General features: G+C 40.0%; 2 protein-coding genes and 1 non-coding gene across 4 annotated transcripts; all 3 read right to left on the reverse strand.

Moving 5' to 3' along the window:
• Positions 1–934: 934 nt before the first annotated feature.
• Positions 935–11578, reverse strand: tmf1 (TATA element modulatory factor 1). The gene is made up of 17 exons (XM_008285424.1): positions 10985–11578; positions 9513–10879; positions 8804–8907; positions 8338–8464; positions 8110–8215; positions 7042–7184; positions 5913–6079; positions 5028–5184; positions 4588–4680; positions 4306–4462; positions 4010–4202; positions 2874–2943; positions 2697–2789; positions 2479–2601; positions 2179–2337; positions 1942–2067; positions 935–1795 (listed from the first exon to the last, which is right to left on the reverse strand). The coding sequence occupies exons 1-17, from the start codon at positions 11118–11120 to the stop codon at positions 1655–1657; spliced, it is 3462 nt and encodes a 1153-aa protein (XP_008283646.1). The 5' UTR covers positions 11121–11578; the 3' UTR covers positions 935–1654.
• Positions 3218–3290, reverse strand: trnar-acg (transfer RNA arginine (anticodon ACG)). The gene has a single exon. It is a non-coding gene; the product is annotated as a tRNA-Arg (tRNA).
• Positions 11579–12293: 715 nt separating the features above from the next.
• Positions 12294–17363, reverse strand: uba3 (ubiquitin-like modifier activating enzyme 3). 2 transcript variants are annotated; one of them, XM_008285422.1, is made up of 18 exons: positions 17322–17355; positions 17174–17212; positions 16406–16526; positions 16221–16301; positions 16044–16126; positions 15847–15927; positions 15603–15646; positions 15126–15190; positions 14787–14942; positions 14571–14673; positions 14285–14398; positions 13902–13955; positions 13702–13738; positions 13516–13597; positions 13324–13424; positions 13114–13177; positions 12938–12992; positions 12294–12821 (listed from the first exon to the last, which is right to left on the reverse strand). In XM_008285422.1, the coding sequence occupies exons 1-18, from the start codon at positions 17339–17341 to the stop codon at positions 12733–12735; spliced, it is 1389 nt and encodes a 462-aa protein (XP_008283644.1). In that variant the 5' UTR covers positions 17342–17355; the 3' UTR covers positions 12294–12732. The 2 variants fall into 2 exon arrangements, with proteins under 2 accessions (XP_008283644.1, XP_008283645.1); XM_008285423.1 differs by lacking the exon at positions 17174–17212 and having other exon boundaries at positions 17322–17363.
• Between the last annotated feature and the right edge of the window lie 8765 nt (positions 17364–26128).

Here is a 26128-nt window from a genome sequence, read left to right on the forward strand (position 1 = left end):
AGGTCGCGGGTTCGATCCCAGCCTAATCTTGTCCGGAAACTTCTTCAGGAGCTGCTCAATTACAGTCGTCCTCAAATGTATTCATACCCTTCCATTAAAGAAAAGGCACGTTTACAATAGTCACTCAAATAACTACAGACTGAAATAGTAAATAAACGACTGCTAATTTATAATTTAGTGAAATAAGACATTGATTTTGAATTGCAGATGAAAAGAATAATTAAAAAAAAAAAAAAAAACTGTCCCAGACAAATTAGAGCACTTTGCTGATGAGCAGTGGGCCAAAATCAAAATACCTGTCAGCAGGTGCAGAAGTCTGATTGAGAGTTACGGAAAACATTTGATTGCAGTTTTTGCCTCACAGGGTTGTTCAACAAAATATTAGTTTATGGGTCCCAGCATGCTTGTTTTTTTTTTATTTATGTTGAACTGTAATTGAAAAGCAATGTCATGATTTTTATAAAATTTTTATTTTTTTGTTACTTTTGTCAATTTCAACTCATTTCAGTGACAGCAGTTTTTTTTCCTTCTTTTATGGGAGGGAAAAATAAATTTGAGGACATGTTTGATGCTCCCCCCCAGAGACTCTCACAGTCCAACGACATGCATGGTAGATTAAGTGGTTGCTCTAAACTGGCTGTGAGCATGCATGTCTTTTTATGTTGTCCCTGTCATGGACTGGTGACTTGTTCAGTGTCACTTCTCTCCCGGCATCTACTGGGATGGGCTCAAGCACCCCTTAAACTTCCACTGAATGGATGATTAAAATGTGATTAATTTCACCGAATCATCACAACACCCATTACACTCAATTTTGGAAACACAAGAGATTATGTAGTATATCTTTCACATATATTTTTAAATTTGAATAAACTGAATGAGTGAAGATTTATAGGTGTGGTTTGCAAAAAAAACCAAACATTTGAAAACTGTATGAAAATTGTTCACAAGATGAAATTTATTTGAAGTCGCGTGTAGCTTTCAGTAAACGTGGTATTTTGTGTGAATGCAACGGAAATGAAAACTTTTCTAGTGTAACTTCACACCGTTTAAATTATTTTGCCACCACCCAAATAAATGTTTATTCATTTACATATGTATACAGTTTACAATCCAGTCTTTAGGATTTTTAATCACAGACTACTCTCGGGTGTACACCACATTTTGTGATTTGAACAATACATACATTTCTCTGTACAGTGTTTTATATATTCCTTAAATCAGTCTGATTATGCATTAGGAAATAATGGGTAAATTTGTATAGTGCAAAAAAAAAAACCCTTACCATCTCATACAGTTAAAAAAAACTGTCTATACAATACTATGTCAAAGATTCAATTAAGACAAATGTCTAAAGTAAAGTTTGTACAAATTTCCAAATGTATCAAATAGATGAGCGAATCAAACTGTGGCTATCCTTCATACTGATTCCGTAATATGCATTGGACAATTTGCATATTCCCATCATCCCCCCACTTAAATAAGAGTATATAATCATTAATTAAAATAAAACAATAGAGAAAGACGAATGAATTTCCTTCTTACACAGTGACTAAACTTATACTCTTTGCCCTATTTATTCCTGTGAATGCATTTGTGGCTAAGATGATCAATGGATTTGTGCCCCAGAAGTAACACAGTGAGTAAAAGCGCTTTATTTCTGGTTCTGCAGCAACTCGTCAATCTGGGTTTTATACATATTCTTTACATCTTCGAGGTCCAGTCTCAGTTCCTCTGCTTCTTCAGCCTTTTCTCCGTACATCTGCAGGATGGTGTTGTGCCTCTGCTCCAGATCCTGAAATGCACAGCCACGCAAATTAGAAAGAACCTTTGGAAATTTGCACAACTTAATATTTACAATTCATGTTATGTATCGGAGACTACGCTAAAGATGTATCGTGTATTTTTCAATTAATTTCCTCATACTGTGTGGCCCTGTACCTTGAGTAGAACTTTCAGCTTGGGAATCTCCTTCACCTTCTCCTCCATCTCATCATTTTGATTTGTGAGTCGAACCAGCTCCTCTGCCATCACAGAGCGGCTTCTCTCCAAACCGGCGATCTCAAGCTGAAAAGGCGGAATGAAAAAAACGTTGGTGCACAACTGCTGACATGTAGCAGAAGCATCAAGCTTATCCTTAAAATCGGAAATCTTGTCATTAAGTAGCTTGAACAGTACCTGCAGCTGTGCAATCTCTCCTTCCCTCAGTTTGAGTTGAGACTGGAGGTTCTCTATAATACTGGAGCCTCCAGACAGTCTGGCGGCCTCGTACAGGTTGGTCCCACTCATTGACACAGACATGGTCATAGTTCCCAGCGAGTGGTCTAAAGAGTCGTCCTATTGAAAAATAGCAAACAAGGTAGAAACCCAGTCGAGCTACCCAAGCACAAAAAATCCCATCTACAATTTCTAGATTTAACAATATTTCCATTCTAAGATACACATCTTAACTAGCTTTATGTGGAAAGCACCGTGTACCTGCGACAGAAGGGAGGTGTGCAGCCCGGCATTGTCTGCTCCGCTGATGGAGCTGGAGCGGGAGAGGGAGGGTGTGGAAGACGCTGGCGGCTCTCCAACAGAGTGGATCATAGCCTTCCGCTCCTAAAAGGTCAGAATTGAAATGGAGAGGTTTTGGTTTGAATGAAACAGACTCACAATAAAACTTGGTGTTGTTAAAGTCTGTAACTTTCCCAAACCTTTTCCTTGAGTGCTTCTTGTGCTAAGTAGCATTTCTTCTTCTCTTGCTCCACCTTCATTTTCTCCATCTCTAGCTGATTTGTCAGCAGCAGCTGATAGAAGGAGCAAAAAAGATGCACATCAGAACGTTGTTTCAAACATGAGAACAACATTAGTAGAAAATAATATTATGGTACCTTTTCTTTCTTTGCCTCTTCTTGCATTCGACTGTGCTCTCCTCTCAGATTTTCCAATTCGATGTGTTCCCTACGTTGGGATGACAGCAGGAAGTCGTTAAAGAAAACTGTATTAAAAACTAAAAATCAGTGAAGTATCTTACTGAGATGTTAAAAATGAAAGCCTGACTGTGAAATTAAAAAATCCTTTTTCTTTTTTTTTGTGTTTCCCCGAAGCTGCACAAGGTTCCTCAAGCAGCCAAGAGTTTTATGGCTTACAAAGTCATGTTTTTAGCAAGCTGTTTATGACTATATGTAAATGAGACCTAAATATAATGATAAATCTGTATGAGATGAAAATGAATCGAGCCAGCCAGGAGTCGAACCTAGAATCTTCTGATCCGTAGTCAGACGCGTTATCCATTGCGCCACTGGCCCTGTAACGGCAACTGGCTTTCTAACAAAAGATAAACCCGAGGCACAAAAGCCACAAGCTTACGCATGAGTGCTTTCACAGGAGGGGGGGTTCCCGAGGCCTCAGCTTCACACTCAGACTCGCAAATGGGTTTGTTGTAAAACAAAAACACTCCAGGAAGCATTAGCACTACAAAGGAAGCTGTGGTGACTACATTTTCCTGAATCATTCTGCAAGTTTTATCCTTACCAGAAAATCTATGCTATTGATTTCCTTCACATATTCCAGTCAAGACAATACTATATTACAATTTCCAACCGAAGCTTAACGGAGACTACAATACAGTTTGGTAGCAATGGTCTTCACGCCGATATAGTCTCTTCACACAGAACTTTTTTTTTGTTTTTTTTTCCTGCCACTTCACAACAAGCAACCACATGACAGAAACATCAGACCAGCAAGATGAAATGAAATGCTGCATTTCATCCTGCTGTGGAAACTCTTTGATTTCTTGAATCAGTGAAAAACTGTGACCACACGAAGACAAGTTTGGTTCCTAGTCTGGGTGGCGTGCTACTTAAAGCCTCTCTGACAAAGGTAAGACAAAAACCATACACGTGTTTACTCTCATACTCACATGTCATCTCCATCTATTAACCCCATACACATTTCATTTGTATAAAGATACACAACAAGATGAAGCCAAAATATGGTAGTCGAGCTGTAAATTTGAAATTTGTACCTGCTGCTCTCATCCTCCACTTTCTCTCTCCTGCTTTTCTCAGTCTCCAGCTGTGCCAGGTGTCTGGCTTTTTCCTGGCGGAGCAAGGAATTCTGGGATTCCAGAGAGGCCAGCTGGGACTTGATGGACAACAGTTCTTCTGTTGCTGATCGCTCCTTCTCCACAGCAACGGCCAGCTGCGCCTGGGCATCCGCTGTTGAGAGGGAGAGCAAAAGGACGTCAAACTTTGTGTCCACTTTGACCAACACGGTGATTTGGTGATTTTACACATACACGGTTAAACTCCTGCCTCTTACCTAGCCTGTCAGAAATGCTCTTCTCAAGTTTTTCCCACGATGCGGTTTGTCCACCCAATGAGGCCTGCAAGTTCTCAATTTGTCTCAGCAAGGGTCGTGTGGCTGAGGTAACACTCTGGCTGAGCTCTTGGTTCCTAGTCTCTGCCTCCTGGAGTCTCTGTAGGAAGACGACAAATGATGGCATTAAATCAATCCTGTTCCCATCAAAATTATAGCTATTTTTGCCTCTTATTAAACAAAGCTAGCTTAGTTGGATCAGTTATGTCAAGCATAATGTGTTACCTGTTGAAGCTCACTGATCTCCTCTCTCAAATAATCTTCTTTCCTTGCCTGCTGTTGCTCAGCCCTTTGCAGAGCCAGCCTCAGGTCAGCCACCTGGACGCAGTTTTACAAAGAGTTAATGATGTTAGTGTTTAAAAGAATGTCAAATTTAGAAAACTGAGCAAGCGTGAAACAGTACATCAGAAAATGTTAATTTTATCTGTGTAAAATGAAATAAACTGCCAAATAACTTTGCATAAAAACATTAAAACCTGCCCATCTTGAGCACCATAACTGCATCACTAACTTATATTGACGGAGGCTGCACCAAAAAGCCTTCTGAAGCGTACACTTTACATCAATAAATGCATAAAGATGTGCTGACGTCTGGTGAGCATTTAATGCTTTCTTTAGCAAAAAGTGCTCCATGGTGTGTGTCTACAGCATGAATCTGTAGTTACCTGGTTGGCCAGTGCCTCCTGTTGCATCCTGGCCTCCTCCTGGGCCTTCTCCAGAGCCAGACTCAGCTGCTCTCTGGCCTGTGTGTCCCTGCTCAGAGCTGCTTCTTCAGCCTCACTGGCTCTGCTGGCATTTGCCTTGTGAAGTTCTGCCAGCTCCCTGACAACAGAGATGTAGAAGAAAACCATCAGCACTCCACTGAGCCTAATATAGCGCGATGAGATGCCCTTAAGTATAATTACTGTAGCCATTCATCCTGCCTAGTCTGGCCATGAGGTGATCTTCTACAGCGATGGAAATGTGACAAAATCCACAGTCCTGCTTGTTCTGTGAAAGAACATGTACATTTCACAGTTCAACTAAAGCTAGCAAGAGAAAACACTGTCCCAAGAAGTCTCATATTAGCTTTAGCTCAACTATACAAACATGTTTGCACACTACATGGATTATTTATTTTGTTCCGGATCACTTTAACTTCATTATTTGACAGATAAAATATAAATTTTGTGTAAAAATACACTTTAATAAGGGAACATTTTGTTTAATAAACCTCAGTATTTTTTGTACCCTTTCAAATGGGGCACTGTGTAAAGAAATAGAGACCTTGCCATTTAGCTAGTGTGGAAGTGAACATCGTCAAATCAACAGCAGAAGTCAACACTTCAATTTCAGTTTCATTGCTGAATTAAAAACCTGAAAACCAGAGTACCAAACAATGAAAGCGTCTCTTTTAAAAATATAGTTTGCACTGCATGAGCTGTAACCTGAGCTGTAAAACAATACGACACGTGACGGACAATCAGCATAATAACTGGTTTATGAGGTTATGTTTACAGTAAGAGCTCTGGTCCTTAGTATTCAGTATAGCAGGCTGTGATAATATTTACTTATATGAGCTGTCGAGAGCAGCTTGGACGCTCCTGTTTTTCTCCTGCAGCTCCTCAGAGTCTGACTGCAACCGGCTCAGCTCCTTCTCCTGACGCTCCACCACGGCATTCAGCTTCTTGATGTTCTCCCTGTGCTGTTTCTCCACCTCCTCCTTCCCATCAAGTACCTAAACGACATAAAACAGGCAGCCACGGTTATAATACATACAGTTTAAGTCGACAAGAGCTGGCGTTATATTTACACATGAAAGGTTGCGGAGGAACAAAAGTCAAGTCTATGTGCAAAAAAAATAAAATAAAATAAAATCATGGACCTCAAAAGAAACAGTCCTATGTGCTAGAATGCAAAGAGTAAAGAAAATAAATAAATAAACGCTCAGATGCAGAAAATTTAAATTCCCTACACATCTAAATCCCCAAGAGAGAAAAAAAAAGTGTTTCATCAGGTTTCTGCCAACAAATGTAGTACTGTTGTGAGATTCAGAGAGTAGTTGTAGAGAGTAGTTGTGTGTTGAATCAAGCCTTTAACATTAATAAACTTTCAACCAAAAAAATGAACTTGACCTAAATCAGCTGACTCCATCCATCCTCATGTTAAACCCAAGCTACCCTAATCCCTCAGAGAAGTACTGCCGGCAACATTACCAGTCTTCTGAGATGTGTGTTTGGCCATCGTTTTTGGAAACCACTGTTTAATTGTCAGTATCTTAAGTAGAATTAAAATGATATAGTAATGTCAAAGAGGGCAGAGTACATATTAACTTGCGTGGAATAACAAAATTAGCCATTTTATTGCACCTTCTAACAGCAACAAAACCCAGCCGGTCAATCCTAATTTCTCTACTATAAGCAAAGTAATTCTCCAGGGTTACGAGTTGAAGACTTAAATGCTGTTATACGCTGGAACTGAATACAGCATAAATGTGAGTATATTAAAAAAAACAAAAAAACACACACATTAAAAAAAAACAAATCAAAGAATATTCTCTACAGTGCCATAGTAACGGAAGGTTTATTTACACTAAATTGATATGGGCCGCATTGCTTCCAACTGCAGTGCTTAAACCAGTCATTTGTCAAAGCGCGGTGAAAAATCTATTATGACATTAACATTAAACTAAGTCCTGACCTGCTGCAGGTGCTTCAGCTCTTCCTCTTGCTCCTTGATTTTCTTCTGTTGTTTGGCGATCTTTGTGTCACTCTCCTTCTCCTTCACACGCAGTTTCTTGATGATGTTGCTGTGCTGCAGCTGCTGCTTGGACAACTTTTCACCTAAAAGGTGACAGAAATAAACACCTACTCAGGCACTTTGATACAGCGGAAAACTGATGCTGAGGCAACATCCGCTACATCAGACCAGCATTTCATTTAGCAACAAGGTTAAATAAAAGTCATGAAGTGCTTTACAATTCCTGAGTGCATACAGAGTCCCCAAAGAGTCATGGCGAGAATTTTTTCGTTCAACTGGTTGGTACAGTCAAAGCCATAAATATAACAACTAAAGCATAGCGACAATGAAAGTGACAGGTTTGGCAGTCGCATGCGGCCAGAGTCTGCTCGTTTTCTTTTTATTTGCATTAGTGCAGACTTGTATTTGAGCAGCCACAGCTTCAGGTGTACGTCCTGACTGTAGTCACCATCAGGTCTACTATAATACATTATGCAGTATCATGATGCAGCTCTGCCTTTCTCTATGGGTTGGAGGAAATGCAAACATGATCACGAGGTAACTCAAAACATTTTGAGATAATGCAAGAAGGTTCTTCAAAAAATGTTGCAGTTAACTTTCGGAGGCACCACAGTTTTAATAAATCATTTTCTGTTTTGCAATTTACCAGTTCCTCTTCCGTGTCCATTTTTGAATATTCCTTTTTATTTTGAATTTATGGTGAGAACTTTTTTGACCCGCCCATTCACCTTCAAATATTAAACAGATGTGCAAAACCAAGAGCTATAGTAAGTTATTTTAACAGAGGACTATTACATTTAAATTTCTCATGGCTTACTCTTCATCAATGCTAATCTGAGCAGGTTGTGAAAACATCTCAGAAGCTAAATGAGAAGCTTTTGTGAAGCTGGAAATAATAAAAGCAGCTATAGTAGTAATCAAGATCCAGTATACAACCAAGTCTTGACTGTGCCGCCTGTTTAGAGCGGAGTGGAGATGAAGAAACTCTGCTCCATACGTGAGTCTTACCCTCTTCCAGCAGACCTCTGATCTGCTCCTCCTTCTCTCTGATGATCTCCATTGTATCACTGGAGTTTAGTCTTGTAGAAAGCTCCTCTCGCAAGCCCTTTATCTCCTGCAGCACAGAAAAATACAACTGTTGACACAGAAACTTTGTCGCACAGCTTTTGGAGAACATTCTCAACTTATCTGATGAGACAAAGAACAACAGACTAATATCACCAACACGTGAGTTACCTTCTTGGCTATGTCTCTCTCTTTGCAGGCAAGCTGAGCCTTCCTTTCTGCATCTGCTATGCGTTGGGTGAACTCATCTTTCAGCGACTGAACAGTGGAGCTCTCCTCCTTCAGGCTTATCACTTCACTGGAAGAACAAACTCATTAGTGTAAGAGCTCATTATCAAAATCTATGCAGCCTCAAGGCTAAGATGGCTTTTAAAAATCTGCACAAGTAGATTATTTTAAGCATTCAACAGTCACAGTGACCTAATAAGAAGCATGCTTTGAAATGTTTAATATTTTTTATAGCATACTGTAGTGAAATATAGAAATCAAGTTCAAATCAGTGTCTTCTTACTTCTTTTCTCTAAAGTTTTCTGGATGTGTTTGTGGTGATATTATGTTGGCAAAGTAAGAACAACTCTCTTGTATAATAGAAATCTACAGCGCCTTTGTGAACCAGGTGTGTGTGCCACATACTCACTCTTTCAGATTGTCACACTCCTCCTCCAGCCTTGCCTTGTCTTTGCTAACTGCCAGCAGCTGAGACTCTCTCTTCTCAAGGCGGCCTGACAGATCATCAATAACCTACAGCCAGTCCACAAAATGTTTTTGTATTTACAGAAATGCTTTAGGAAACTAGTGCGGTAGTGTTGACATATGATCTGTGATTTCTTCATATAAAATATCTGTGGCTTGAGGGGTAAATACAGACATCCGACTGAACACCAGCATTCCAAACATTGCTGCTACATCACTCTGGGCTTTGAAAGCTAAAGCTGTTATACCGGAAAAAATTTTAGGCATCCAAAGCTACACTGACCAGACAATGAGATGAATTTATGGCATGACAGTCGAACAAAGCTATTTACTTCTGTTTCACATGCTAGAGAAAGAAATGCAAATGCACTGAGTTGCTTTAAAGGTGTTTTTTGTTCATTTGTAAATGTGTGTGTTTTGCTTTGTGGTTCAAGCATTTATACTTGGACTTCTCAGAGCAGTTTCAGATTCTTGCATGTTACTGTGCTGTATATACACACACACACAATAATATCAGACGAATTATACCTCGACATTTGTTTTGAGGTAAAGTTGTGTATTGGGGCTAATGTTTAATAATTAGCCCTCGTGTATTAGACAGGATCCATAAGGCTACATGGATTTAATGATATGTCATATGTTTGTCACGTTACCTTTTGAAGCTCCAGTATCTGAACAGTTGAGACACTTTTCATCTCCTCTGTGATTGGTAAAGCATCCAGTTCGTCAGCAGGATCAGACGGTGTGACAGGAGCCTCAGATTCCTGCTCCGTTAATTCTTCAGGCTGCTCACTATTCACAGGTGTTGCACTCCGTCCACTCTCCTCCATCTCATCCAGCGACTGCTCCCTCGTCGTTTCAGTGAACCCCTCTTCTTCATCCTCCTCCTCCTCCTCCTCCTCCTCCTCCTCGCCAACCTTTTCCGAACCTCCATCTTCCTGCTTCTGACACGACACTGTTAAAGGAGCAGGTCCTGCAGTGACAGACGCAAGAGTCCGACTGCCGGGGATTTCGTCATCTGAGTTGACCTCGCTGACACTCCGGCTGTCCAGTGACTGCACGCTAAATGAATCGATGCGCTCAAATGCATCTGAGGAGGAACCGCAGCTCTCTGTGAGTTTAGGGTAGTCCTCTAGTCGGGGAAAATCTCCACAGGTGGAGGCAGTGAGAAGCTGGAAGGAGCCCTGCATTAAGTGAAGGCCGGCCTTGCCCTCACCAGTTTCTTGCCTGGAGCTGGCTGAGCTCTCGCTCAACACACTCTCATGGTCGAGCACTTCAATGTCACTGGTTGTAGAGGTTCCTGAGGAGAAAGCGCTGACCGGAGGGGAAGGTGTATCATTTTGACGATCCTCCACCTTTGTGTCTTTATGCTCCAGGAGTACTTCCTTAGAGGATGTGGAGGGCGAAGGATCAGAGGGGGTAGAGGTCTTAGGTTCAGAAGTGGAAGGTTCAGGGGAATCTGTGACATCCTGTTCTACCTGGTGTTCTGATGGAGTCGGTGGCTCTTCTGCTTTAGTCTCTGTCGAGCTAACATCTGTTTTTACACTGCTTGTTTTACTGTCAGGGTTACAAGAAACATCACTCGAGGAAGAAACAGGAGAAAGTGGCTGCAGGAGGATAGTGTCTGCATAAGGTGCTGCTGGTGAGGTTTTGGGCTCGACTGGCTGACTCTCAGCATCTGTCTCATCGTCATGACTCTCATCAGCAGCTCCTAATTTCTGACTTTCCACATCTTGCTGGACCACCCCCTCTTTGACTTTCTTCTCCTTCTCTTGAGGCCGCCTTTGAGACTTCGTAGGGGGCACAGATACTACTTGGGTTTTGGCGACAGCTTGTACATCTCCGGGTGACAGGAAGGCACTGAAAAAGTTTTCGGACTCATCCACAACAGTACGAGTGACAGGAGTAGTGATGGCCTCTGAGGAAGGAGGAGGAGTGGTGGTCTTTTCTTCTGCAGGTGCTTCCCACTGGGCCATGCCCCAACCTCCACTTAACGAGAGCTTTCCAGGTAATGTAACATCTGACAAGGAAAAAGGCGATCAGTGTTGATACTGGTACAGCTGTTAGCCTACAATTTGCATGTAGCAACATTAGCTGCTAACAAACTCTGTGTAACATTACTTACCGTCGTAGGGCATTACAGTTGTGTCACCCCACTGGTCCTCTTCTTTGATGTCCAGAACTCGGTCTATTGACTTCTGAGCTGTTGTTAAAGCTTGTTTAGCGAAGCTAGACAGGTGAGACGCGTTGAACCAACTCATTCTGGTTATTAGGCTAACCAGCTAGCAAGTTCAGAATTTGTTCCTCGAATCCTAGAGTGAATTTAGCGTTTCCACCCAAACACTGTCACTTCATCCGTCTCTGCATCTTCCGATAGTCAACGCTAACCTACTGCGATATTTCGCAACGTCCAAATTGGTGAGCTCTGCTGACAGCTAGCTAAAACATAGCTAGTTAGCAAAGCTGTAAGTTAACGCTAGCCAGCGCTGGTGTAACCCGGACAGCATCGATGCCAGATAGTTTCAGCTCGAAAACCGGTAAGTTGGTACTAAAAGTCGCATATTCGCTCCAAGTCAGTCATGTAGAACAACAGGTATCCTTTGTACCACATCCAGAAGTGTCAAATCAAATAAATTCCCGTGGTAAATCGGATCTTTTTCCGGCTCCTTTGCTCGGCCGTCATCGTTTGTTTTGGTCGCTCTCAACTTGTAGCACAGCTAGCATTAGCCTGCTGGGTACTTCCTTTACACGTAGCACCATGACATCATGAGCCGTGTGTCCGGGCAGCACACAGACATCCTCCAAAGTCACCAAACTCACATTTTTAAGTAACAGCTTTATCTTACAACCACAGGACTGATGGGTTATATGTTATTGTAACAGACATATTCGTTGCTCAATACTTACATCTTAAAATCTGTGATTGTTGTTCAGATTTCTTTACATTTAAATGCTGTACCACAAAAAGCTTTTAAAGTGGATCTTATACAATAATGCTTTCTAATACTATGTAAATAAAATTATATAAAACAAAATATTACAAATAAAAACAAAGCTTGCTCATAAGGAATCCAGACAACCCTTGAATTTATTGGGTTTTCATTTATATTTCTGAAGGGGTAACTACGTTAATCCCCAATTTTATTGATGGTCTTAACCTTAATATTGATTGTATTTAGGCAAAGTTTTATTTTCTATAAATCTGAAGGGTTTAAACCCTTAATAATAACATTGCTCTGGTCAATTCACATTACAAATAAGTCTTAATTGTTATACTAATTCATTAAGTCAATCTTTTTTCTACAGGAAAGCACTTTGGCTCAACAGCTTTAATTGTGTTTTATAAATAAAAATGACTTAATCTGACTTCACATTAAATTTGCTGTGTTAATATTATGTCACCCTCACAAACACAAGTACATGAAGCAAACACATACTTTGTAAGAAAAACATTTTTATTCCAGTTTGCACATCAACATTGTCAGTGTCTGATGATTACCACTGCAGTGGCTAAGACAACTAAAAAAAAAAAAAAAAAACTGTGCTGAAATAAATAAATATTACAAACCAGAACGGGTACAGTACAATCTTTTAAAAAGTAACTCTTGCTTTGTCCCATTGTTTGCACAGAATACGCTCTAGGCTGTAGTGAACGTAACACATTTAATGCAGAAATCCTTAACGTTTGCAGACAATGTTTCACCAAAACATGACGAAAGGTGTAAATGTTTTGGCTTTTCAGTGCAAAACATCAACTTTAGTCGATAAGTACATTGAAACGATTAAATTAGTCGTAATCACCGATAATGTGACTGAAGCTGTTGTAAACTGTTCTAGTTTCTAGATGGGGTTGTGGGAGTGCTTGAGTTTGTTCTATGAGGTAAAGCAAAGTCTGAACAACATGGTCTGGGGCGTGGTGACATCAGCCACAGCCAGCTCTTGTCCGTCAGTCAGCCTCAGCTCTGGAAAAAACATGTTCACAGCATGACTGAGTCAGCGTATCCACAGTGTGTTCATGTGATCTAAGCATATGCGGTGACATTTCTGGGAAATATATTCAGTACATAAAGCAGCTCACCCTTCAGGGTTTTGGACAGATTTGGCCGCGTTCTCTGTTCAATCGAAGCAACCGACTGTAAAACAAAATACTCAAGTCAAAACTTGTATGACTGCCTCTTTTCATAAAGACACACCTCACAGTATCACAAGGCTGAACTTAAAACAGAAAACCAAACTACACTAGAGGTTAATTACCTGTAAATATAAAGTTTTGTTCTTTCCGTCCACTGTTGCCGTCACAGCAGGTGATTTCATTTGTCTGAAAAAATATGTAATAGCTGGTTGTTAAAACGTTGAACGATGCATGAATAAAAATTGAAATAGAAGTAAATGAAGTATGACAATAAGCAGAACTTAAGTAGGGTGAAAATTCATGTTCAATCATCACAAGGCAGGCAAACTTACAGAGAGGCACTCTCAGTCAGGTAGTCCAACACCTCCTGAAGTTTAGAGGATGAAGAAAAGTGCAGATCCAGAGGTATTTGGCTGCAAGCTGAACAGTTTTCCTGAAATGAGAATATTCACAAACAGAATTTATCCAAACAAGTTATTTAATCATTGCAGCAAACAACTGAAGAATGCAATTCAGGGACAAACCTTCCGTTCTGCTTCGAAGGTGTAGGTGTACAGGCCGTCGACATCATTAAACACCATGTAGTTATTGAGAGGCGTATAGGCACTGCGTATAAAAAAGGTAATCACATGAGAAATTATGAAGGAAATGCTCTGTTTTTAAATCCATTTTGCTTTGTGGATGTGGCTTCCAAAACTCTGCAAACTCACCTTGTTGCTATTTTAAAGACTTCAGTTGCGCAAGCGGCTGCATTAAACGAAGCAGAAATAAACGATTAGATCCGGGTGCACGTTTCTGTTTACTCTGTACTATTTGGAAATGATTAACTCTCATAATCTTTCATTCGAGGCATCAGGTCCAGAGGTCTCCATTTAAACACGCTCACATTTATCCAGTTCTGGCTACTTACCAGCAATGACAGCATTCGTAGATGCTACAGCTGGGATTACCCTCTTAACAACACCTGCAACATTTAAAGCAGATACAAAAAAAAAAATGTGTTTTTGCTTAGTGTTAATTAGCAAATCAGAAGTAACAGAAAAAAGAAAGTTGTCCTGGCAAAAGAAATAAAAAGCTGAACAAATCTGCTGATCAGGGTAAACATCAAGAAGACATGTTTGTTGGATTGTTTTTTGCTTAACAAGAAATCGTGTTCTACAGAATAAGATATGAGATTCCAAAACAAACCAGACAACAGCTTGCTCTGTTTTATGTACTTTGGCTCATCTCCCAGAGGAGCTGCAAGAAAAGTAACTGCGTTCTGCTGGCAGCAGATATGCTTTGTCTGCTCACCCTGTGTGAGTCTATATGTGACTCCTGTTATATTGAACTCCGCTGCCCTCTCCAGGGATTTCTCAAACACCCACTGGATGTGTGCTGGGTCATCTCCGTCCAGGGTCACATCGTCTAATCCACGTTCACCCAAATGCACAGACATAAACAAACAAAAAGTTAATTTAGTTTTATGTTAACAGGTTTTGTAAGTCAGGAGGAATGGTTTGATGATATCAAATGATCATTCTAAACATTACAAAGACAGCAAAGCACGAACAGTAGTAAATGCAGAGTGACTTCCTACCTCCAAATGGTTTCTCTTTGGGCCACAGTAGTACTCGTACATACTCAACGCAATGTTCTGGCAAACGAGGCATTGAGGCTATTGTGCACATGGGAAAGTTGATCTACAAAGACAGGTGTGTTTTAGCAAAAAAAACAAAATGACTGAGATCCAGTTCTGAATGAGAATTAGGTCATAGCTGTAAACATGATTTTGTACAAAAATATGCTACATTACCTGGGGAGGGTAAAGCTCAAGGGTGCAGTCAATGCAGGCTGACATGCCAGGGAAAATGACTCTGGCACTACCTTTAAAGCCTTCAGTCCCACCATCGATAAGAGGAATAACAGACAATTGATCTAGGACACCATCCTCATACACCAGCAAAGACAGCTGCACAGAGAGGTTGCACATGATTACATAAAACACACTCCTTTTAACCAATATGTTACAGCTTTACTAATATAAATGCAAGAAGTACACATAGAAAACGCAGCAAAAACAATTGGCCCCAGTGCTGAGAAAAGCTGTCTGTGTTTCTGTGATAAAAGATTTTAGTGAAGAGAGATAACTTACCAACATACCATTCATCCACCTCCTGGCAAGTACAGAGTCAAGTCCACACACAATTATATGGAATTCTAAATGGAGACAGAAAGAAGAATGAATTCAGAACATTCACATTTTAATTTAAATTGCATCAGATAGTGAAAAAGTCCAAACAGCAGAGGTGTAACACAATCTGAAGACACAAAAGTGTAGAACTTAAAACAGACCTCAGTTATTGTTTAAATCTTATCCACTGCGTGAAAGTGGGATCACTGTAAAGATCTTTTTAAGCGAATGCAGCAGTGTACAAGAGAAGGAAATGTCACTCTCTCCTTTGATTTTAAAATGGCCGATCAATTTGACTTGGTGGCAAGAAATTTATTTTAGTGAGAAGCATTATAGAACATCAAACCTCGAGCCCTGTGGCATGCATTAAACCAAACCATAAACTGAGTGAATCAGCCTCAAGGATTGTTGGGAATGAATCATCAAAAAGACACTTACGTCTGTAAAATGTTTCATCTAAGTCTTGAATTTTCTTAAAGTGTCTGTGCAAAACATTAAGGAAAGATGAATGTTTAGACAGAATGTTCGTTTTCTTGCACACATCAAAATAAGGTATGGTGTCTAGTCATTAGCAGCTTGTAACATTTTTCACAATTTTAACCATGTGGATTGTGACTTGGACATTTTAAGAATTGGACAAAGCGTCAATACTCTCACAATAGCTGTTCAATCTAAAGGATACGGGACTACACGGCATCCAGGTATGCGGCTGTTGATGAAGTCAGCTGCCACGTCCGCCTTGGGCCGGCCTACGTCTTTTGGCCTGGTAATAAAAAATGACACACACATTAATAGAACATATCTACTTGCGACAAACTTGACACAACTGATAACATCAGTCAGAAATGTACAGAGAATTTAATAAATTACTCTACTGACCTGAAGAGGAACTGACGGTTCAGATTGGAAACATCAATGGTGTCCATGTCAACGACATGAATGTTGCGAAAGCCCGATAAAGCCTAAAGAGCAAAAAGGGGGGAAAAAAGTATGTGCTGACCATTCGTTACAGATTAAATTACACCTTTAAAAATGTCATAATAACAGTGATTATACCAAGTCTTTCAGAAGCTCACATCCCAGTCCACCAGCACCGATGACCAGGACTTTGCATGTTTCTGACATAAACTGCAGGGACTGTGAGGAGAGATGATGAAGATGTGACATGTCAGAGAAACACAAGGTGGTAAAGGACAGATAACATGACACATGTGCATCACATCCCTCTCTAAAAGTGTTACCTCTGGGCCGGGCTCGAATTCAGGATGTGTAAACGGCCCCGATCTTTCCACAAACTTTTTGATGTGGTTCCACCGACCCTCCCACTCACAGGTGCTTCCATTGCCTCCATCCACGACCATCCTGAAAACAACACGCACATTTAGGATGGATCAGCTGCAGCAAAAGTAGTAAATGGTGAATTAAAGCTTGGAAGTGTACGGTTTGATATCGCGCTAAACTACTTGCAGAGATCATGCAAAAATGTAATCAACCAAACAACCCTCAATGCTGTGATTAACTTCCACACAGGAAGGGTGCTGTTTACAGTTCACAGCAACACATGCAATGATTTAAGTTTCAGGAAATCAAATGAGTGTGCTGTACGAACATTGTTGTGTCCCTGCTCTAAGTCAGCGTCTGTTTTTTTTGTTTTATTGTTGACTATCCTCATGAAAATGTTATGAAATTGCATACGAGCGTCTAGATTTGGGGTTAACTTGTCTCCTTCCTGAACAGCTCCCGGGTAGCTCGGCTAGGTGAGTAGCTAACATGTCAACAGTGAGGAGGCACAGCAGACCTCCAGCTTAGCTTAGAGGTGAATGATACCACTTAATATTCACTGTCTTTACGCGTTAGCTACCTACAGTCAGCTACCCGGGGTGTTTCTCCGTAAACTAGCTGCTCGTGTGTTTTCTTCACAACCAGTATTTGGTTAGCTTTGACGTCTAGCTAACGTTAACCTTCCTCTTGTCTGACAACCTCAAACCTTCTATCAATTGACCACTAACTTCTCAGTCAGCTCCACTACCCGCCTTCTTTTCTTCTCCCTAAAAAGAGAGAATAAAAGAAGGTTGATTCATGCTGTGCTCTCGTAGGTTAATTAGATTTGAAAGCATCTGTCGGGGTTTCTTCCTTCTTTCTTCGGCAGCTACTTACGGCTCATCCGTCTCCGCCATGTTTGAGTAACGTTCAATGTCGACGTTAGCAGTAGTAAACTTAATAAACCCTCAGAAAACTCAATCATATCTCTGGTTAAAAATTGGTGTAGAAGCATTTTAAATTTAAGATTGGCCGAGCACGTTTGTAGGTCTTTGTAGGCTGTAGGGGAAGGAAGGCGCATATATTCGCTAACCTTGCTGTAGGTATATTACTTAAGTCGAAATTCAAAAGTCCTATAGTTGTGAAAGCAGCACTGTCAACAGTCAGACTGCATTTACACAGAAGGTCCAACAGATGGTAGTATTTACCTTATGTGGCTGTAATACAGACACCAAGCTTCTTTAAAAGTGTTGAAATTATGCTCTTATGTTAAGCACTTTGTTTGGCATACAAAGAAACAAACAATCTTTAAGCTGAAATGTTGCTTATTGCACATAGATCTTGAGAATTTTAGTGCTGTTTTAGGCACACTTGTCTTTACTGGGTATCATATTTCTCTTGAATGTTGTAATTTGTCATTCAGTCTGTTATTTAAATAGAGAAAAGTATTGCTGAGCTGTTTATGTGCACCACACTCAATATGAACAAAAGAAAGAAAAGAGGAGACGCGTTTTTTGTTTTTTTTGGGGGTTTTTTTGCAGATGAAGAAGATAATTGCAGACCATCTCCAAGCACCTCATGTTGTGACTTGAGGTCCACCAGGTCATGGCAAACTTCCCTGGTCACCAGAGAGAAACTGGTCTGAAGGAAAGCTTGATTTGTAGAAACAGAACCAAGGACAACTTCAGACAAGATACAAAGGGAACTTTACGATCAGTGCACCGCAACATCTTACCACACATACCCCGCTTTCTGACCCAGGGCACCTCAGTTTTGAAAATGAAACACTAAAAAGTCTGACTAGTGTTTGCTCAGTGTAATTACTGATGAGGATCTACAGTTGTGAACAAAAGTTTCCTCCGCCTTGTAAAGACCACGTATATCATTGCAATCTTGAGTTTCCAATGGCTCCTATAACTCTTCATTTTCTACGGTAGAATCATTGAAACATATGTGGCTGTCACAGAAATAACAAACAGGCACTTTGGCTCTTTCATGGATTCATTAAAAGTCTTCTGGGAATATGGGAAAGTCTGCTGGGTCAAAAATATACATACAGCAATTCTGATATTTGGTTAAACTTCCCTTGGCCATTTTCACCTTAACTGAGGGTTTCTGTTAGCTATTCACAAGCTTCCGGTTGTGTTTTTAATCACTCTTCTAGGTGCAGTTCAACTAAATTTGGTGTTTTTTTGACACAAACTTGTCTCTTTATCATAGTCCACAGGTTCAAAGTCAAGACTTTGGGAAAACCAGTCTAAAACTTTAATTCTAGCCTGATTTAACCAATTCTTTACCACTTTTGATGTGTGTTTGGGGTGACTGTTTTGTTGTAAAACCCAATTACATCCAGGACCCAACATTCTAGCTGATGATTTTAGATTTTTCTGAAAAATGTGGAGATAATCCTCTTTTGTCATTATCCCATTCACTGGCAGCAGAACAGCTCCAGAGTATAATGCTATCACCACCACTTTCACTACCATCCACAGTAGGTGGATGGTGTGGGTGTAGTTACCTTGGCATTAAAGGCCTCACCTTCTCTCTTCCAAACATATTTCTGGGCATTGTGGCCACATAGCTCAAATTTTGTTTCATCTGACAACAGAAATTTCCTCCAAAAGGTATTTTTTTGGACCAAGCTTTAAGGTGCCATTTCTGTCGAAAGCGCTTCCTTCTTGCACGGCAGCTTCTCAGGTTATGGCGATGTAAAACAATCTTGACTGTGGACACTGAAACCTGTGTTCCAGCAGTTTCTAATTCATTGCAGACTTGCTTTATCGTGATTGTTGGTTGACTCCTGACCATCCTGACCAATTGTTTCTCGGCAGCAGGTGATGACTTGTGTTTTCTTCCTAATCGTGGCAGTGACACAACTGTGCCATGTACTTCCTACTTACAAACAATGGTTTGCACAGATGATTTTGGAATCTGTAGCTACTTTGAAAAGGCTCCAAGTGAATTTCTTGGCATCAAGTCAGTGATTTGCTTTTTTAGATCTTTGATGAGCTACTCGGATTTTCCCACTGTAGTGTTTGTGCCAGATTCTAATGAGTATATCAGATGAGCCCTTTTTAAATTGGCTCAGAGGAGTCAGCAGCTGTAGTCAATCGTAATCACTAATGAGAAGTTAAGAGGTCACGTCACTAAGAAATTTTGATTAACAATTTCTACATCTCTAAAACGGATAATTCAGGTTGCTGTGTGTATTCTTATTCCAAAAGCCCTTTTTAAAAAAAATCTGTGAAAAAAAAAACAAAATGCATGGTTGACATTTCTGAAAAAGACCCAAGTGTTTTAACAATTCCATTATAGAAAATTATGAGTTGCATAAGTGGATGAGTAACTGTATGTGGAGTAAGTGCCACGTCAAAGCTATAACTACATCCCCATTTCTTGAGAACATGGCATAACTGGGAAATTTTGTGTCCAAGCAATATTTCGGAAAGCTCATTCATGGTTTTATTATTTGTAGTAGACTGTTTTAACATACTCCTTACTGGCCTCCCAAAAAAGACCATTAGACATTTGTAACTCCTTCAAAATGCTGGTACTAGAATACGGACAAACACAACATCCTACGTGTTGCTTCCATGCTTGCTAAAAGGTATATTGAGAAGCCACAGTGTTACTGGAGTACATTTGTTTGAACAGATGAAACCACAGACTGTTGTCTGTGGATGAAATAAGTTTTTTGGTGAGTCATAAAATAAAAATAAAAAAAAAAGACCATCTACTCTGAAACACGGCAGAGCATCAGTTGTGTTGCTTTGCTGAATGTGGCAAAAAAGGTGCCTTGAATCTGTACAGGACACAATGAAATCAAGATTATCCAGGCATTCTGAAGAAAAACGTACCACCCACTATCACAGAGATCTGTCTCAGTCGCAGGTCATTGCTCCTCCAACAGGATAATGAGCCAAAACAGATGTACAAAAGCACAGGACAGGAAGAAAACACTGTGCCGTTCTGAAACAACCTACAGTGACCTTTAAAACTGATGAAAGGAGCTGAAACTGGGAGGTGGTAGAAGGTACCCATCAGACCTGACAACACTGGAGGAGTTTGAAAGAGAAGAGCAAAACTACCAGTTGAGACGAGTAGAACTACAAAAGGCGCTTGATGAATGTGATTGCTTTAAAATGCTGCACTACAAAATCAAAGGTATTTTTGTCCATGCCATTTTCATTTGTTGGATTACTTAGAATATTAGGTTGCGCTAAAAATGTAAAGCAAAATGTCTGTTCTAGTAGATATGGAGAATAGTGGTGCATTACTTTTGATAGTATTTAATGTATTTTGGAGTAGAATAATGTTGGCCATGTGTATAGCTACCTCTGTGTATATGTGCTGTCAAAGAACGTATTTAGTACAGTTGCCCAACTGTTATACCTTTTCATGCAAGTTGAATTTCTGAACCAATTTAGAACACTGGAGTTTAACAATGGCAAAGAGAGCTAAATGATGGGTTATACTAGTAATTACTTGATAATTGCTTCGCTCTATGTGCTTCAGCATTATAACTTTAGCAATTATCTTTAAAGCCAGCCAGTGAAAGTCAGAGAGACAGATATGGCCCATTTGAGTTAAATAAACCTGTTTGATGAGTTAATCGGGTTGTCTTGACTGTCCTGAACTATCAAAAAAATGAAATCCTACAACGTAAATACAGCATTTCTCCTTCTGCTACTATCATATTATTATGGTACTTGTAACATCAGAACAAAACAATCACGTAAAACTGTGTAAAACTACATCGATTTATGGTTTTGAGTTGCTTTCACTGTGAATTGCTGCACGGGGCACTTAGCACGAATAAGACATGAAACTGAGAACCTGTTATTATGTTTAATGACTTTACCAGTAAGGACATCTCCCTCAAGTATCTGATTCACTGTGTCCACATTGTGTTAATGAATCTCTGTGTTTAATCTCCCATTATAGGATGATTAATAAACCTTGGACGGTCTTCCATGCATTTTAAGAGGCGTGCCTGTGGGCATATGAACATAATTAATCCATCTATCCACACCTTCTCTAATATTACAGGAAATATGGAGTAGGTATCTTCTGCAGAGGTCACCAGAAATCCATTAATGTATGCATTGATAGCTGTTAGCCTTGTGAGCTCCAATGATATGATACTGTGTCTATGTGTGCAGGACATGGAGCTTTTTTTTTTTCTTCTCTGTGTTTCTGTGATTTCAGTTCAGTTTTTTTTTGCAGATTTTTAATGAGATGTTCCGAATGACAGCCTCTGAAAACTGATAACTAAAAATAACTAACTGCTGTGGCCACGTCCTTCATAGATGACTGCCTGCCGTCTCGGCCCTCCTCTCTCTCTATTTGCGCTGTCTGTCTTGTCCTCTTTCATTTAACCTCAGCTGTGCTCTCATGTTAAACAGCAGAACGATGTGATGAAATTTCATCCAAAAAAAATGGAAAATGGAATCCCAGAAGACACATTGATACAAGTTATGTTATATATGAAACCCATTGCTGTGGTAGTTTTGCCCACTGGCACTACTACAGGGACTGGACAGATCAGATCCGGTCTTCACTTTCCAGGTTTTAACCAATTCCAGGTAGATTTAAAATGCAGTATTTTGGTTCTGATGCAGCCACTTCTCTCTGTCTGTAGTTACTCTGATTGGTGACACATCACAAGTAACAATCAATCAGCACTGATGGAGAAATGAGAAAAGTTCTCTTTTAATTTAACACATGTAAAACACAGTTGAACAAAGCTTGATCTAGGTTTGGAGTTTTTTTTTTTTTTTTTTGACACCAAGATTTTCATTTTAAGTACAAATATATATTAATTAAATATCACTTCTCACTCAGCTTGAATACTAATAATCCGTAGTGGTTTCAGCCATGAAACAATGATATCCTCTAATTCCTACATTGTACCCAAATGTTGAGAAGTGATGATTTTTTTCTGCAATATTCCTTAGATTTTTTTTATTAAAGCTGTTGAACATACACTGGTTGCAAAGTAGGTCAGTGGAGGACTAGAAGTCAAAATCTTCCAGTGCTGACACATTTTTATAGATTCCATTGAAATGCCATCTGTCATTCCCCCACCTTAAGCTGGGGCATTCTGAATGTCACTCCAGTGCCTTAGAGGTGACCCAGCTCTTTGCCATCCATCACAGCCAACTGCGGTTAACGCGCATGCAAAGATTGAAGAGTGCAGACTTTAAACAGAACATTACTAGATGATGGCAGGCTATCAAAAGAATGACAGGGAGAACTTCAGAGGAACTGCTTTGCCATCAAGTTTCGCAGAAAAAAACGCAGCGAGAGAGAGCCTTGCTTTCTCCTTCACATCCACTGACATGGGAATCGGGGTTTGTCAGCTTTACGGCCCCATATATCTCGATATCTATTTGCCGTTTGACGGCTTTCTGTCAGGACGTCCAAAGTGGTGTTGATTGTGCTAATGATAATGTGTCACAGCGTTGTGGCGCTATGTTATAGGCAAAGAGCAGGGCTGCCAGCCAGGAGACAAGGAGAAGCTACAGGCTGATGTTGTGTTGTGCTGTAGTAAGTGATTGATGACTCTCTCTGTTGTAGTGCTTTGATTAGGACTCCATGATTTATCGCCACTGCTCACAATGTAATTAGACTCTATATATACACTCAACAAAACAGTGTTGTCCTGCTATACGACGCCAGCACGTGCGGGTGTGTTGCTGTGCGTGCACCTACCAGATATCTTCATACTTTATTACATTATATTGTGTTGATGTACATGTAAATGCTTCCTGTGTCTGAATTGCTTCCAAGGAAGACACGCTCCTTCTTTTCACTTTTTTTTTTTTTGTTTGTTTGTTTTAAAGGTTGAAATGCAACCAGGAAATGTGTTGCACGTAATTCAGTTATTTAATATGTGATGGATGTGTTTACCGTTGACTGAAATTGCCTAGAGTGTACTCACTTTACTGTTACCATGAAGCTCTATAAATAGATGTTATTTTGCAATGAAAATGCGTTCATGCTGTTTTGATGGGTGGTTTGATGGGATTTGGTTTGTCTGGATTTCTTTAGTGAGGCAGGACAAGAGGCAAGATCGATGCCACGAGAGCTACAAGTCTAAACTCTTCTTTCCTGACAATGAGTAAAAAATCTGTTTGTTTGGAACCATTAAAACCCAATTAAACACATGCAGTATTTAAATATTTAGCAGTTCTGTCATGCTAAATCTAAAATACATCATTGTTTTTTAGAACGCAGGTTACCAGTGTTGACGTCACCATTGTTCAAAAGCGTTGTGGCCAGACCAGGGTGGTTGTAACATCACCAAGGTGCTCAACAACACAATCCATCTTGCTAATGTGAGGGGTGTGGCATCATTGCTGGTTTGCACTTTGTTCTTCCTGTTGCCGATGGCCAGAGCCTGCAGACGATTTGTGCTTGGCTCTTCCTGCCTACAGGGGTGGGGGACTCGCCACGACCTTGCAGCACATAGTTATTTTTCCCACTGTTTGGCCCCCAAGAGTTATTTCTGTGATGGAGGAAAAACGGAGGATTTTGAGCAATACATGGATGGTGACTTACTTTAAAGCAAATTGGACCACCATTCTATACTCGTGTCAGTGTTTATTAAGTAGCCTGTTCGTTATGAAGTTCTACAGAGAATAAATGATATTGGAAGATACTGCTAATAATTGACCATGTACAGTAGCTTTAGTGTTCAGTATGAAGTCATCACGTCAGAATGCCCTTCGTTCCTTGTATTCCCAGCCCCGACCTCCCAGGGGCCCGAAGCAAAAATCTGCTAAGTGGCCTTTCTGCCTGACCTGTGAGCCATGTAAACCATTTGCTTTTGCCACAGAGTCACACCTGACACCCCAGTGCTCCCACAACAACCCTCCCTCCATTACAACAGTTTGAGGTATAAACAATGTTTTTTGGATAGAGTATTTCCTTATCTCAAGATGAGTAAATACTAACCTTTTCATACTTCAAAAATGCAGAAAATACTCAATAAAATGTAGAAAATAATAAATTACAACACTGAGCTGTGGCTCTGCTGCCTTTTAATGAGTCCATTCCTCACAATATTAATAAGAGTTGTACTTAAACCTCGTGAGTCTACATAATCATTGTGTTGTTTAGAAATTAAATGCTCCTAAATGAGAAGTGCCATCGCACACATACATTGCCTGCAATGGTTCCTACAGAGGTTGCTGGTGAAGAATGCGATCTTCATGTCACGGATGCGCATATTAATGCATGCTTGCTACACTGTTGCCTACTGGCATTTTTTTAAATGTGATGAATAGTTGTGTTATAACTGACTGTGGTTTCATTTAGCTTTAGAGGAACCATACCTTTTACCACATACATAGCTCTTATGTCTGTACAGTCAGTAGAACACTGCAGATAATGCAGTTAGCTTTCTAACACAAACTATAGGAAGACAGAAACCGGAAATCTATCTATCTATCTATCTATCTATCTATCTATCTATCTATCTATCTATCTAACTATCTATCTATCTATCTATCTATCTATCTATCTATCTATCTATCTATCTATCTATCTATCTATCTAACTATCTATCTATCTATCTATCTATCTATAATTTCATTGTTTTTACACATCCATCCATTATCTATACACCTACGGACAATTTAGAATCACCATTTAACCTCAACATGTGTTTTTAGACTGTGTGGGAGGAAGCCGGAGAACCCGGAGAGAACCCACGCTGCATGGAGAGAACATGCAAACTCCACGCAGAAAGATCCCAGGTGTCCTCACTGGGATGCAAACCAGCGACCTTCTAGCTGCGAGGCAACGTGTTTTTGCACATGTAATATACAAAAAATTAAAAGACAAAATCTACACATGACCTCATGTTATTTTTAAAAAAATGTATTGTAATTATGGAAAATGTAATTTTTAAAAGCCTTTCAATTACTTTACTGTGTTATTCTGGCACACCAGTTGCCAAAATATCACCTGTTTTTTTTTTATTTATTTATTTTTTATTTATTTTATTTTTTTATTTTTCCAGTGAACTGGTGTAAAAACCTGAGTGTGATATATCCCTTCTCATCATACAATTACGTTGATTAGTATAATTTCAGTTCAGCTGATTTGTTGACAGCTACACCTCTATGTGATTGGTTCTTGAATCCATTAGTTCATAAGTGCAGTTACCTACAGGTCTTGGTAAACAGTCTACAGATTTTCAATAGACTGTTTGCATGTTTCGCCAAAGCCGGTCAAATGTCACAAGAAGCATGTCAGCAGCATGTCATCGCCTGCCTCCACTGTGTGTCAGCGCAGTGGTAATATCAGCAGTGATATGTTCCTTCTATCAGATCTTTGGGAGAAGCTCAATCTCTGTGTCTTTCAAGGACAGCAGAGGAATTACTTAAGAGACTAGCTTAAGACAGCGGAACGGAAATTTCCTTCTGGCTATTTCAACAGAGTTTATTCCTGCTTGTGCTTCCTATTTCCTGTCCTCCTCAGCGTGCTTCCTGCTCTGCCATCTCTGCTGTTCCTCCGTCACTATTGTCCCCCTTCATGCTGAAAAGACACATTGTGCATTGAGGAGAAAACATCCAGTGTTTCAGCAGTGGCCCAAGAATTTCCTCACAGGATTCAACAATACCTATGAATGAAGAGGTGAACAACAAATACTTAAAGGTTCAGATTTTCTATTCAAGGATGCAGAACCTGACAGA

This window comes from Stegastes partitus, unplaced genomic scaffold (genome assembly GCF_000690725.1).
Source record: "Stegastes partitus isolate 25-593 unplaced genomic scaffold, Stegastes_partitus-1.0.2 Scaffold402, whole genome shotgun sequence".
Lineage (NCBI taxonomy): Eukaryota > Metazoa > Chordata > Actinopteri > Pomacentridae > Stegastes > Stegastes partitus.